Source organism: Erpetoichthys calabaricus, chromosome 16, assembly GCF_900747795.2.
Source record: "Erpetoichthys calabaricus chromosome 16, fErpCal1.3, whole genome shotgun sequence".
NCBI lineage: Eukaryota > Metazoa > Chordata > Cladistia > Polypteriformes > Polypteridae > Erpetoichthys > Erpetoichthys calabaricus.
Genome location: NC_041409.2, coordinates 85,426,289 through 85,440,849, shown reverse-complemented (window position 1 = coordinate 85,440,849; position 14,561 = coordinate 85,426,289). Strand labels below are relative to the sequence as shown.

The following is a 14,561-nucleotide window of genomic DNA, read 5'->3' as shown; positions in this document are numbered from 1 at the left end:
CTTTATTTCATTCTGTAATGGTATTTAAAATATGAGACATGAAACAGACGAGTTTCTCTTCTGTTTATTTGATCCGCTCCTCCCATGCTGCCTAATGAAGAAGGTGCTGTCAAGGGTTAATAGCTGTGGTGCATTCAGCCTCCTCATCACTACATACTATGCAATGTACTGCCGGCTGAACGCTCATTGGTTCTCAAAGTGCCCACCCCTGTGACCAAAGAGAAAGTCAAACAGTCAGTCGCCGACTAGTTGGTCTCTGTCATTGTGTTTCATGGGAACGCACTTCCGACTGCCTCTGACTGGCTAGGATTATGTAAATTAGAGCTAAGAGGGAAAATCGCTGGGAAAGTCATGTAATGTGACATTAGTTAAAGTCATCTTCAAACCTTTGGAAATGAGATTCTTTGATAAGGTGCCACATGAGAGGTTGGGCATCAAATTAAAAGAAGTGGGAGTTCAGGGTGATGTTTTTAGATGGGTGCAGAATTGGCTCAGACACAGGAAACAGAGAGTGATGGTGCGAGGAACCTCATCAGAACTGACCGATGTTAAGAGTGGTGTTCCACAGGGGTCAGTGCTAGGGCCGCTGCTAGTGTTGGGGCACCTTGAAGGTGATCCCCATATAACTGATGTAAAAATAACAAAATATTTCATCTTCATAAGTGGCCTTGTCAGACTGGAATCAATAAACACACTGACTCAAAATGGCAGTGGCACCCCTTAAGAAGAAGCCAGGCCAAAAGGGGTGGAGCCAGGAAACTGTGACATGGCAGTGATGTCACTGGGGCTGCCGGTCATCTGATTTGTAGGGGAATAAAGTTGAAGAAGCATTAGGCAACAGCACCAACCCTTGAGTCGGGGTGGACTTACAATTACCAGTAGATAAGCCTTCAAGTTGTCTCCCAAGCACACGTGTGACAACTGATAAAAAAAGAGAGCAATGAACACAGAAAGGTTGATCAAGCACATTAACCACACATAGAAGTGGGAAAAGAGGAAGAAGAAGAAGAAGAAGAAGATAAACATAAGAGGTAAAGGATGTTGATATTTGATGTAAATGTTTCCACAAATGACTGATTCCATGATTAGAAAGACATTTTTGGTCCACAAATCAGATACATCATCAATGAAAAGCGGATCAGAGGAAATCGTATGGAAGGCATTCAAGTGTGTGGATGAGAATTTCTTGGCAACTATAAAGCACTAAACTATGTCTAGATGGTTGACAGCTTAATAATAATAATAATTCTTTACATTTATACTGTATAGTGCTTTTCTCACTACAAAAAGAGCTTTTAATAGTGAGTGGGGAACCACTTCAATAACCACTAACATGTATTCGACCCACCTGGATGATGCAACGGCAGCCATTATGGCACCAGTACGCTCACCATACTTTAGCTGTTAGGTAGTGAAGGGGTGTAAGAGACAGCCAATTAGAAATAGGAGATGATTAGGGGGGCAGAATGACTAGGCCATAGTGGAAAATTAAGCCTGGACATCGGGATACACCATGTTCTTTATGAAAGATGTCCAGGGATCTTTTATGAGAGAGAGAGCGTCAGAACCTTGGTTTTATGTCATCAGTTATGTCACTAGTGCCATTTTTACAACACAGTGTCCCATCACTGTACTGGAGCAATGGGATCCACATTAAGACCACAGGGTAAGCACCAACTGCTGGCCTCACCAACACCTCTTCCAGCAGCACCCCAAGCTTTCCCTGGTTGGTCTCCCATCCAAGTACTGGCCTGGCCTCAGGCAGATGAACTCATCTGAAGTTCACGTGGTACGGCTGCTGGCTGCGTCAAGCATACAAAACCATGGAGAGTGTCATTTTGTTAAAGATTAATTTTTTTGCATTCACACAAAGACTTTTTTCAATGATAACCTTGGCATAGTCAGTGTTAAACATGGAGGAAGGTCTCACCAGGACATTGCAAGTGCAGGTGGAATCCATCAAGGCTGGCCAAATAATGAAAAGCATAAGATGCTGAGTACAAACGAAAATCAGCAGCAAAACATTTTTCGCTAAATTGAACAAATGCAATGTGTCAGACTCAAGTGATTAAACACACTAAATTCAATAACATTTCATTTCAGGTTTCTCCAAATTCCCACGTGATACCGTCAATATGAAATTATATTTATGTTCAGGTTGAAGCTGAGTATCATTATCATTATTTCAGGAAACAAACGGGCAGCACAGTGGTTCAGTAGTTAGCACTGCTAGACCATTGTCCATTGTCCAATTTCAAAAATAGCCTGTGCCAAGTTCAAGCCTTGCCTTCTCTGCGTGGGGTCTCTTTGGATGCTCCAGCCTCCTGCCATATCTCAGTGGCATGCATGTTAGGTTAATTGACTCCTTTTGATAGTATGGTTGGCCTGTCCAGGGATGGTTCTTGCCAAAGCGTCAGCTTCACCACAACTGGATAGCAGAAGTGGCACATTTATAAAATGAACGTATAGATAAATGAATTTCATTTGTCTTCACTTTAACAACGCAAAAGATAGCTGGTGTCTAAACCTCATTGCAGCTTGCTTAAAATACAGTACTTCTTTATTGTACTATATGTATACTAAACCGTTTTAGTCATCTGCCCTTTCCATGTAATTGTGCTCACGTATAGATGTTAGAAAAGCAACTCATGATATGAAACTTAAAACAGAGGAAAGCCATGAGATCTGTGTGCAGTGTGTGTGAAGGTGTTCATGTCAGGATGGCTATGTACTTTCCCTTCCACAAAGACGCACCTAATATTGTCCTGTGGATGATGAGACACACCTCACAAATAGCTTGACATAACAGGTATAGAAATGCCAGATATCCAAGGGGTGGAAAGCAGCAAGCCGCAAGAAACCTGAAAACTGCAAGAGACAGAAATGGCTCTGTAAATGAAAGCCACAGAAGGCCTGCACACGAGACCGTCTTAACAAGACTCGACGTGATTTTTCTTTCTGTGTCGGAACCTGTTGGCTGGTTTTTAGACGAGGAAAGAAATTTTCATTTTGTTGTGTCAAACCATCTCTGGAGCTGTATGATGAGCACTTGATACTTTGTGTCTGGTCAGTTCGGGTTAGTCTGGTGTTGGGCAGGTAGGCCAAACCAATGTGATGTGAACTCAAAGGCTGGGCTTTGCAAAGAAAAACTTAAATGAGGTAAATGTTCAAAACAAAAGTAAAAGGCTGCTTATGACTGGGAGGAAGGGATATGCACAGTCAAGTGTATGTTTGAATTGGAAAGATCATAGTCAATTAAAAAAAAAAAACATATAAATACATTATAAAAATAATGAGGAGCTAGGAGGGACTGTGCAATATAGGGAAGAGACGCATTCAGGATTCAGTATGGATTCACTATTCAGGATTGAAATCTTGCTTCTGGGCATTCTTCATATCTCTCTGTGGCTCTTCCTACAAATTCTCCAGTTAATAATAATAATAATAATAATTCTTTACATTTATATACCACTTTTCTCACTACTCTAAATGCTACTTCAACCTCCATTAATATGTAGCATCTGCCTGGATGATGCGACAGCAGCCATTTTTGTGCCAGTAAGCACACCACTCATTAGCTGTTAGGTGGTGAGAGAGACAGCCAATTAGAGACAGGGGATGGTTAGGGCGACAGAATGACTAGGCCATGGAGGGCAATTTAGCCTGGATATCAGGATACACTTAAGAGAGTCAGGACTACGGTTTTAAATCTCTTCTAAAGGACGGCACCATTTTTACAGCAGAATGCCCCCATCACTGTACTGGAATCCACATTCAGACCACAGGGTTAGCTCCCCCTGCTGGTCTCACCAACATCTCTGCACCCAAGCTTTTCGTAGATGGTCTCCAATCCAAGTATCGGCTGGACGTGAAAATGCTCAGGTGGATGACCTTTTTCTGAAGCACAGGTATGGCTGTTGGCTTCTCTAGTTGTCCTCCTATATCCCCAAAGATGTGTTGTACATAAGTGAGCCAAACCAATATTCACTTCCTCTGCACAAATGGCAACACTATTCCCCTTCCATTGAGCCATTGTCACTCTTCGACCTCCTGTGTCCAAGCTGAAAGGTTCTCTCGCAAAGGGGCAGATTTATGTCTACTCTTGAGGGCACTTCCAAGATAATCCCCAGACCTGCTTCTGGGGTCAGAAATGCCCTAGATAAAGTCCTATAGCCTTACACGCAGAGGTCCCTCTGGTAGTCCTGAGTCTTCCTGCATTTCTGAGCCCTGATCTTTTTAAGCCCCAGAAATGAACTCTTCAAGAGTCATCACAGAATTTCCAATGTGTTGCCACCACTTTGTTTGGTGAAACACTTCCAGCTTCCTGCTGGTTGTCCACATCCTTCTTAATAATTTAGTGCCCTCAGTGTAACAAATTTGAAGTCACCTGAAGTATTTGAGAGGTGTGACATCTAATGGATGTTGCTTGTAGCTTCTGTCTTTAACTGGGCTTTTAGGTATTCTCATGAGTCCTGCCCTAAACCATTATAAGTCCCATTTTCTTGCCCTCGTTATCCTGTTCACTAACTTGCCCCATCACATTGTATATACACATACAGAATATGTCTATGTGATGTTTGCACTTCAACCACTCATCATTATGGGTTTTTCTATGGATTCTCCATTTCTCCTCTCACATTTCCAAAGACATGAATGTTACATCAACTGATAATTATAATTTAACCTTGGGTGATTTTTGGTAAGGTGTTTGAACCCTTTTCCTCCCACAGTCCAAAGACATGCAGTTTAGGTGGATTGGCGATTCTAAATTGGCCCTAGTGTGTGCTTGGTGTGTGGATGTGTTTGTGTGTGTCCTGCGGTGGGTTGGCACCCTGCCTGGGATTGGTTCCTGCCTTGTGCCCTGTGTTGGCTGGGATTGGCTCCAACAGACCCCCTGACCCTGTGTTCGGATTCAGCAGGTTGGAAAATGGATGGATGGATGTTTGAACCCTGCAGTGGGCTGGTGCTTTCTCAGAGCCTCTTCCAGCCTCGTGTGTGATACTGCTAGAATAAGAATATTACGTTCTGTTGCATTACATTATGTTATGTTATGTTATGTTATGTTATGTTATGTTATGTTATGTTATGTTATGTAAGGTTAGTTAGGTTAGGGTTAGGTTAGGTTAGGTGTTTCCAGGTTCTCCTTTCAATCCAATGATTTCAGATAATAATACCCATGTTAGAGATAATGCTCATGTAAGCACTAACCAGAAATAATTATTAAAGTTCCTCCTGTATTCTTTCTTGCTTACGTTTTATTCTAGCACAATAAGGTTTAGGATAGACACTAAAATTTGAATATTTGAGACTACATGGTAATTAGCTATGTGGCTAATGTCATAGACTCTATACCTCTTGCATTCTGCTTCAGTACCTGCATCTTATTTCTGGAACGTTGTTCATGTCTGTTTGTTGTTTGCACCGTGGCCTTCTATTAATTAACTTTTCAGACTGTAACCCATGGAGCTGCTGGTTCACTCACCTCATGCAAATCCAGGCTAATCACATCATCTTTTTGTGCTTCAGTTGCATTGTTATGTTATGTTATGTTATGTTATGTTATGTTATGTTATGTTATGTTATGTTATGTTATGTTATGTTATGTTATGGGCGGCACGGTGACGCAGTGGTAGCGCTGCTGCCTTGCAGTTAGAAGACCTGGGTTTGCTTCCCAGGTCCTCCCTGCATGGAGTTTGCATGTTCTCCCCGTGTCTGCGTGGATTTCCTCCAGGTGCTCCGGTTTCCTCCCACAGTCCAAAGACATGCAGGTTAGGTGCATTGGTGATACTAAATTGTCCCTAGTATGTGTGTGTGTGTGTGTGCGCGCCCTGCGGTGGGCTGGTGCCCTGCCCAGGGTTTGTTTCCTGCCTTGTGCCCTGTGTTGGCTGGGATTGGCTCCAGCAGACCCCCATGACCCTGTAGTTAGGATATAGCGGGTTGGATAATGGATGGATCGATGTTATGTTATATTATGTAAGGTTAGTTAGGTTAGCTTTAAGTTAGGTTTGGCTAGGTTAGATTTGGTGTTTCCAGGTTCTCCTTTCAATCCAATGATTTGAGGTAATAATACCCATGTTAGAGATAATGCTTGTGTAAGCACTAACCAGAAATAATTATTAAAGTTCCTCCTGTTTTCTTTCTTGCTTACATTTTATTCTAGCACAATAAGGTTTAGGATAGACACTAAAATTTGAATATTTGAGACTACATGGTAATTAGCTATCTGACTAATGCCATGGACTCTATACCTCTTGCATTCTGCTTCAGTCCCTGCCTCTTATTTCTGGGATGCTGTTCATGTCTGTTTGTTTGCACTGTGGCCTTCTATTGATAAAATTTTCAGACTGTAACTCAAGGAGCTGTTGGTTCACTCACTTCATGCAAATCCAAGCTAATCACATCATCTTTTTTTGCTTCAGTTTTAAGAATTAAAAAAATAAAAATAATTCTTTACATTTATGTAGCATTTTTCTCACTATTCAAAGTGATTTACATAGAGAGGGTGTTTCCTTAAGAGGCATTAGCTCTCTGGAAATGTGTTCTTTTATATTGTGGCGTTTTAATTAACCTGAATTATAAATTATTATAAATTAAAAAGGTATTATCCCACACAACATGCAAAATGACGGTTACAAGCTTACACGACAAGTTAGGATAATTCTAGCTCTTTATTGACGGTTTCACGCGGCATTACAAACAGGAAGCTTATGACAGACATATCAAGCCGTGGGACTCTTGATCTGTGTAGACCGTCATCTTTCGTTGCCACGCTGAAAGGATTTTAGCCAGACAGAAGACATAATCTTCTGCTCGGCCTCGGACGGAAGACATACTCTTCTGCCCGGAAGCTTCAAAGTGTTGGTCGTTGGTCCATCCTTTTATTTTGGTTGTTCCATGTGCAGGGTGCGTTTCTCTGGTTCCAAACAAGGGCAGGAAGGATTCCAACCCCACCTTCAAAAAATACAGGAATAGCACAATGCCTACATACAGTTCTTATACTCCCAACAAGGAAATAAGATGGTGTACTGACAGAAGACAGAAATATACTGGTCTGTCTTTAGGTTGACTATTCAATTGTCCAGTTGTCTGTGGCTGTCTAGTCCTGTGCTTGGCTCGGCAATTCTAAATGAAGATACGGTGCCCCTCTGTACCATACTTGGTCTGCCTGTATGAATGAGTCTATAACAGTGGGCACAGAGAACAGTGACATTAAACTTAATAAAAACACATAGTATAACAGAGGGAGACACTCCAACCACCACTAATGTGTATCATCCATGCAATGGTAGCCATTTTTGTGCCAGTGTGCTCACTATACATTACCTGTTATGTGGTGAAGGGGTGAGAAATAGCCAATTAGAGACAGGGGATGATTATGGGGCAAAACGACTAGGCCATGGTGAGCAATTTAGCCAGTACATTGCAATACACCCTGTTCTTTACAAAGGATGCCCAGGGATCTTTTATGACCAGAGAGACTAAGAACCTTGGTTTTACATCTTATCGGAAGGATGGAGTGACTTTTCGGCACTGTGTCCCCATTACTGCTCTGGGGCATTGGAATCCACATTCAGACCACAGGGTAAGCACCCCTTGCTGGCCTCACCAACACCTCTTCCAGCAGCAACCCAAGCTTTTCCTGGTTGGTCTCCCATCTGAGTGCTGGCCGGGCCTGAACATGCTGAGCTTCAGGTGGATGACCTGTTCTGAAGTGCAGGTGGTGTGGATGTTTATACTGTATTTGTTCATTGCAGAGGTGACCACTATGTTTACTGCACATGCAGTGGACAGGCAGGCTTGCCAAGGGACTCACTCAGATCCCAAAGTGAGTCAAAATCATGAAGTAAACTAGAAACTGTGAGTTTTTAGCTTCGGGACCTTCCATGCCAGGCTAGTATATGAAACGGATGCTTACATTTCAGATTGTTGACTGTATGGAGTTTGAATGTCCTCAGTTATTTTTCTTCTACACCTTTCAGCTATGGTTTCTCTATTTTTGGAGTCCTGGATGGTGGTGCTGGGTAAACAGGTTAAGATATTGAGCAGAAGCATAAAAGAATGATAGCCAAAGTCCTCTTGGCACAGACTGCTCAGACATACCCTGGTGCCCTTCAAGCATCTACCTTCCCTCCTTCCCTATAATGACTTTTCCCAGCTCTTTTATTAAGCTGAGAGCAAACTGCTCCTCTAAATCTTAGTTCCTGCTGAATGATCTTTATTGTCCTCCTAAAAAGCACTTGTTGATCCACCTTATCTCTTAGTCCTTGCCCCCCTACCCTCACCCGCCAGATAAGCTGAAAGCATCTTTTTTTTTTCATTTAGTGTCACTTATCCTAAAAGTCATCTTTAATTAGGAGTCCCAGCAGCCTGTTTGCTAAGGGCGTAGGTAAACTTTAGGAAGGTGAGCACTCTTCCTGCCTTTGACAGCTCATTCATTTTGGTTTCCTCTTCTAGTTCTTCACCTTTGAGCAGTATAAGAAGATATTGGGTTTCACCTCTTTATCCCCGGGTTTGGTAAGTGAGTGATACCATTGATGATTCTGTTTTTCTCATTGTGCTCTGCTTTGCAAACAATCACCAAAGGAGGTGCAGTCACTCTGGCCATCGTGTCATCTGTCAAGAGAAAAATCAAAGGAATTATGGCTTCTTGGATGTCTCGGTAGTTAGTCTAAGAGATTTAACCACTGCCGTTTTGTTTATCTTCAGCCCACAGTCAAAGGAAAACCTGGCAGCAGAAATCTCATCCTTTGCCCCAGTATGGGGGCTCCTACTGCTTTTATGGCTCCTTGACTAGAGCCCATATAAAAAGTCAAGCGTGGGTGACAAGTGACGTTAATGTCTTCTGTAACTTAATTCTCATCATGACTTAAATGTGACAACCTTCCCTTTAATGTGGCATTATTTGATGTCTAAAATGAGTTATGCCAGTTAGATCCCAGTTACACAAACACCGGCACCAAAATCCCTATTTAGAGAGCTGCGCAAAAGTACAGAACTTTAAACTTTGTGACATTGTTCTGGGTTAAAATGTGTAACAGATTGGGGCCGCTATTGCTCCCTTGAACCTTCGGACAATATACCAGACACCAGATAAAAGTCCAAATATAATATTTATTTGTACAATAATGTGCACCAAGCACCTCCACTCCACAATACTCATAAACAACCACAATAATCAAATAACACACCTCCACTCCCAGACGCTTAGTCACCCTGCCTCGCAACTTAGCTCGTCTGTCTGGGATTTCCCAGAGTCCTTTATAGTCCATGACCCGGAAGTGCTTCTGAGCCCTCAGTCCATGTGATTATCCAGCACTTCCAGGTCAGGTAAAAATTTTTCCTCTTTATCCCGGAAGTACATCATTCCCTCTGTCGCTGTGACTAAGACACACTTCTGGGTTATAGGGCAAATAACAGTCCCTGGGCCTCCCTGCAGCGACTCCTGGCGGCCCCCATGGTATACAGCAGGGCTGTGCATTAAAAGTCCACTGTCCATAATTCCCTGCTGGCATTTGGGGCACCTCTATGCTGCAAGGAGGGCTCCATCTGGCGGCCTGGGGGTATTGGCCGGGATGAATGGCCGGCCATATCTCACAAATGATTCATAGATAGTTCTGTTCTCATATTATTTTTAGACAGAAGCGTTTTGGTTTTAATAGGCAGTTTAATTATATCAGAGTAAATATCCATTTTTGAGCCCACCTCTCCCAGTACAGCATCACTGCCAGTTCTGGCAGGCTGCCCCGCACCACACACAATTTTCATTTATCAGTTCAGCTGCCAAGCTTGTCTGAATCCTTCATGAACAAAACAGAAACATAGAAGGTGCCCACAGTTGGTGAAATCAGGTTCCTTGGGGTGTTCCTGTAACACCTGACACTTCACATCCATAATACCCACCAGCAAGTACCCTTCCATCCTCCATCTTCTGAGCCAATATTTCTCAATTCCAGATATTGTGGAGCCAGAGCCCAAACTGGGAAGCATCTTGGATAGAAGACCACGTCATCACCCGGCTCTTAAATCTACTGTGGATTCAGAGAGTATTCAGACTCCTTCACTTTCTGCACACTTTATTGTGTTATCGATTTTACATTAATGGATACATTTGCCATCTTTGCCTATCAAACAACAGTCAATAATTTAATAAACAGAAAAAATAAAAACATTTTCAGAAAGCTTTGCAAAAATGGAAAAATCTGTCCTTCCCATAAGTATTCAGACATTTTGCTGTGGCACTTAAAATTATGGTCGGGTCCATCCTGTTTACTTTAATTCTACTTGAGATGTTTCTAGAACTTGACTGGAGTCCACTTGTGGCAAACGGAATAGACTGGACTTCGATTAGAAAGGCACATGTGTACCTGTGTATAGAATGTCCTACAGTTTACATCACGTGTCAGGACAAAAATGATACCATGAAGTTACAAAGAACTCTCTGTGGACCTCCACAAAGAAACTGAGGTGAAACACAGAACAGGTCAAGGGGATCAAACCATTTCTAAAGCTTTGTGTGTTCCCAGGACAACTGTGTCCTCAATAATTATGAAATGGAAAACATGTGGAACCAACACAACTCTTCCTAGAGTTGGTCATCTGGCCAAACTGAGTAAACAGGTAAGAAGGACCTTGGTCGGGGAGGTGACCAAAGAACCCAATGGTCACTCCAACAGAGCTTCAGAAGTCTTCTGCTAAGATGGAAGAACCAATTTGAAGAATAGCAATCTCAGCAGCACTCCATCAGTCAGATGGCTATGGTAGAGTGGCTAGACTGAAGCCTCTCTTAGCTGAAATGCATATGATGGTTTAAGGGCTCTGAGAACATGAAGAAAAAAATTTCTCTGGTTTGATTGAAAAATTGAACTCTTTAGGTAGAATGCCATACACTACGTCTGGTGAAGATAAGGCACTTCTAATTACCTACCTAAGACCATCCCTACAGTGAAGCGCAGGGGTGGTGGCATCATGATATGGGGATGCTCCTCAGCAGCAGCGACAGAAAGACTAGATTGAATTGAGAGAAGTATGAATGCAGCCAAATACAGAGTGGTCCTTAAAGAAATCTTGTTCCAGAATGCACGCCACCTCAGACTGGGGTGACAGTTCACTTTCCAGTACGACAATGACCTAAAGCATACAGCCAAGACAAAGCATCAAGTCTCTGAGTGTCCTTGAATGGCCCAGCCAAAGCCCAGACTTAAACCCCATAGAACATCTTTGGAGAGACCTGAAGATGGCAGTTTACACAGGGCCATCTTAACAGCACTATAGGCCCCCCGGGCAAAGCAGTGCACTGGGGTCCCTACCTACACAACCTCTCAGCAAGTCACAACATACATAGATTAGAATGGGGCCCCTATGCTCATGGAGCCCCCGGGCAACTGCCAAGCATGCCAATGTGTTAAGATGGTCCTGAGTTTACAGAACCCTTCCCATTCAATCCTAGGGAGCTTGAGGGAGTCTGTAAGGAAGAATGGGATCAGCTGCCCAAACCCAGAAGTGCAAACCATGTATAGACTTACCAAGAAGATTCAAATCTGGAATTGCTGCCAAAGGGGCTTCTACAAAGTTCTGAGTTAAGGGTCTGACTACTTAAATGAACGAGATATTACTCTTTTTGATTTTCACTAAACTTGCAAACCTTTCTGAAAACATGGTTCCACTTTGTCATTATGGGTTATCAAGTGCAGATTGATGGACAGACATTGCCAGTTTATCCATTTAAAATTAAATCTATCAACACAATAAGGTTTGCACAAAGTAAAGGGGTCTGAATACTTTCTGAATCCACTGTACGCTAACTCATACCGGATTAATTTGCAGATGAATCTACCACTCATCTTTGAGATTTTCAAGCAGGTGGAATTTCAAGGGGAAAATGTACAGATTCCACCCAAGCAGTGACTGGGTTAGTAATTGAATCCAGAGCACTGGAGCTTTGGGGCAGTAGTCCATCCAATTGCACCTCCATGTCAAAAAACAAGCAACCAGCTTTTTACCAATTTTTCTAACACCATTTTCTCAAGAACAAGGCAATTCAGAGCCCTCCATAATAAAAATGAATTCCCTGGAATATTACCATCCTGTTCAAGTTTTGACAGTTCCCCAAATTCATTGGGATTTTGCTAATGCTGCTGAAGTTTTGACCTTTGTCCAATTAATGAAAGTTCACTGAACCATTTCACCCTCTCCATTTTTAATGCTACCTACTCCTAATGTGTGTTTTCTAAACCTCTGCCACTTTGGTTTTTCACCGACAGCGTCTGTCTGTTAAGAAGGACATGCCTGTTGGTCTCAACTGACCCATGTTTGCCCGAATGAAGCAGCGCAGCTTATTTGAGAATGACACACTAAACTGACAGATAGGTGTGACAGCCATAATTGTTTCTTAAGAACTGCTATCCATTTGCATAGTAACAGTTCTTGTTTTTGCTATCCAGTATGCAAAATTTACTTTAATTTTTGACTGTACCTCACTTGTCATATAGTTGTCTCTCAATCTTTCCAGCCATTTAACTGCCCATACTCACAATTGCAGTCAAACTGCTTTTCTTTCGCCATCAAGGTTTACAGAGAAATATACCATCACTCTTGATTACAGTTTAATCAGCTATCCCAAAACTATTTGAGCTTGAATCAAAACAATTCATCACTTTCAGAATTTGCAAATGATTTGTATATTTTAAACATATTTTTATGTTGTTAGAATGCTTGACTTTAACCTTCAAGGCTGGTTGTCCGGTCTCCACTGTGCAATTTTCTAAACTGGCCTGTGCACCTAATGTAAAAATACAGTACCTTCAGAAAGTATTCACCAGTTGATTTTTCTTTTTTCAGATTTTATTCCTACTATAGTTTGGAAAAATGAATAAAGTCAAAAAAAAAAGAGTTAGGGCAGCAGCTGGTGAACCCCTTAAATTGTATTGGTTCAATAATATGTGTAGATAGCAAGTTGAAAAGAGAGCATCTTCCCAGACGTGAGTCTATCTAGTGAGCCAACCACCATGATGGCAGGTGGAGGGCTTTATGTCTTCAGGACAGGAAGAGGCGGGTCTTAGAGGTGGAACAGGAAATGACCTCACATGTCCTCGACATTCTGAGCTTCTGATCTATGGATGATAAAGGACAAGGCGTGATTACCAGCGCCCCCCTCTCACCTCAGAGTGGAACTATCGACAACACACAAGCTCTTTGAATGCCACCTACTCACTCATGCATGTTTGTGACAACTTCTAAATCTGAAAGCATTGAAATATTTTCTCCTTTATACTGGAATTGCAGATGATATAAATTCCTGACTGAGATGCCAGGATATATTTAATGATGATTAAATGATATATTTAACCAGTCTTCTCCTCACATAGTGACATTGGCACCACTTGCTTTCATGGGAACCTTTACTTTCCTCTTACTTTGCTCTCTTTTAAGAGCTGAATTGTGAAGAGCTTCAGATTCGTCACAGTATCTCACTAGTGCCAATTTCAATTTAATTTACTCTTATAATGTCCATTCCAATTGAACTAGTGTGGTGCTGGGATGTCACCCATTGCATGGCTACACTCGGGTCCTAATTTGGGATTCTGAGGTTGCTTGCTGTGTGGCGGGTGCGGCAACACACTTTATCAATGCAACCTCTTATAATGTGCATTTCTACTTATGCAATAATAATGACAACATCTTAGTAACTGTTAGATCATCACTTTCTTCTGTTTTTCTGTTCATGTTTCAATCTGTGCTCTCTTCAGGCACTTTCAGTGGCAGGACTGGGAGCTGGCCTGACCGAAGCTATTGTCGTCAACCCCTTTGAAGTGGTGAAAGTCAGTCTGCAGGCAAATCGACATGTATATGCTGAGGTGAGTGTCCATATGGCAACATCTGTGCCAGAGAACTACTGACGATGGCTGCCAAATGTTTTATAATGGAAAGGAGTTCTGCAAACAGACCCACTGCATTTTTGAGCTTCACCAACTACAACACTATTAAGCTTACTCTAACATCAGCTCTCTCCGGCTATTATTCAAGACATACTGAAAGAGAAGAAGAAAAGAATGAGTAGTGCGGGGGCACAACTCAAGGGAAGCCCTGCTTGGTGACCTCTGTCATGCTGCCCCTACTACCCCTATGGGTAAAGACACTTTCAGTCTCTTTTTGTCTCCTCACTGCATCTGGCTATGATAAAAACATACATATGCTGTTGATGAGGAACCTGGGCAAATAAAAACTCACTCTTAATAATTTCATAGTAAAAAATAAGCTTTATTTGCCTTAAGCTGGCACAATATTGGTTTAAAGGCTCCATCTATTAATGTTCTTGTTGTAAATATTTACATTTTTTTGGGTTTGGGTCTCTCCACAAGAACATTTTTAAAATATCATGCATGGATTTGCAAAATACTACAGAAATGCAGAATGGTAGGCAAAAGGAACATGAAGGATAGCATTGGGAGTTTTAGAGGTTAAAGGGCCTCTTTGAGACAATGGCATTCTTATTTTTCAGAAGTAAATAAATAAATAAAGATGAAAATGAATATTTACCATATATCTTGAATTGCACATGTACA

The 14,561-nt window shown here is 41.9% G+C and overlaps 1 protein-coding gene across 1 annotated transcript in view; it reads left to right on the top strand.

The window, feature by feature from the left end:
• Nucleotides 1-14,561, top strand: part of slc25a21 (solute carrier family 25 member 21) — a 544,109-nt gene that overhangs the window by 471,248 nt on the left and 58,300 nt on the right. The window contains exons 6-7 of the mRNA XM_028821245.2: nt 8,455-8,514; nt 13,746-13,853. Of these exons, the coding sequence (XP_028677078.1) occupies nt 8,455-8,514; nt 13,746-13,853 (168 nt within the window). The remainder of the gene's footprint in view (nt 1-8,454; nt 8,515-13,745; nt 13,854-14,561) is intronic.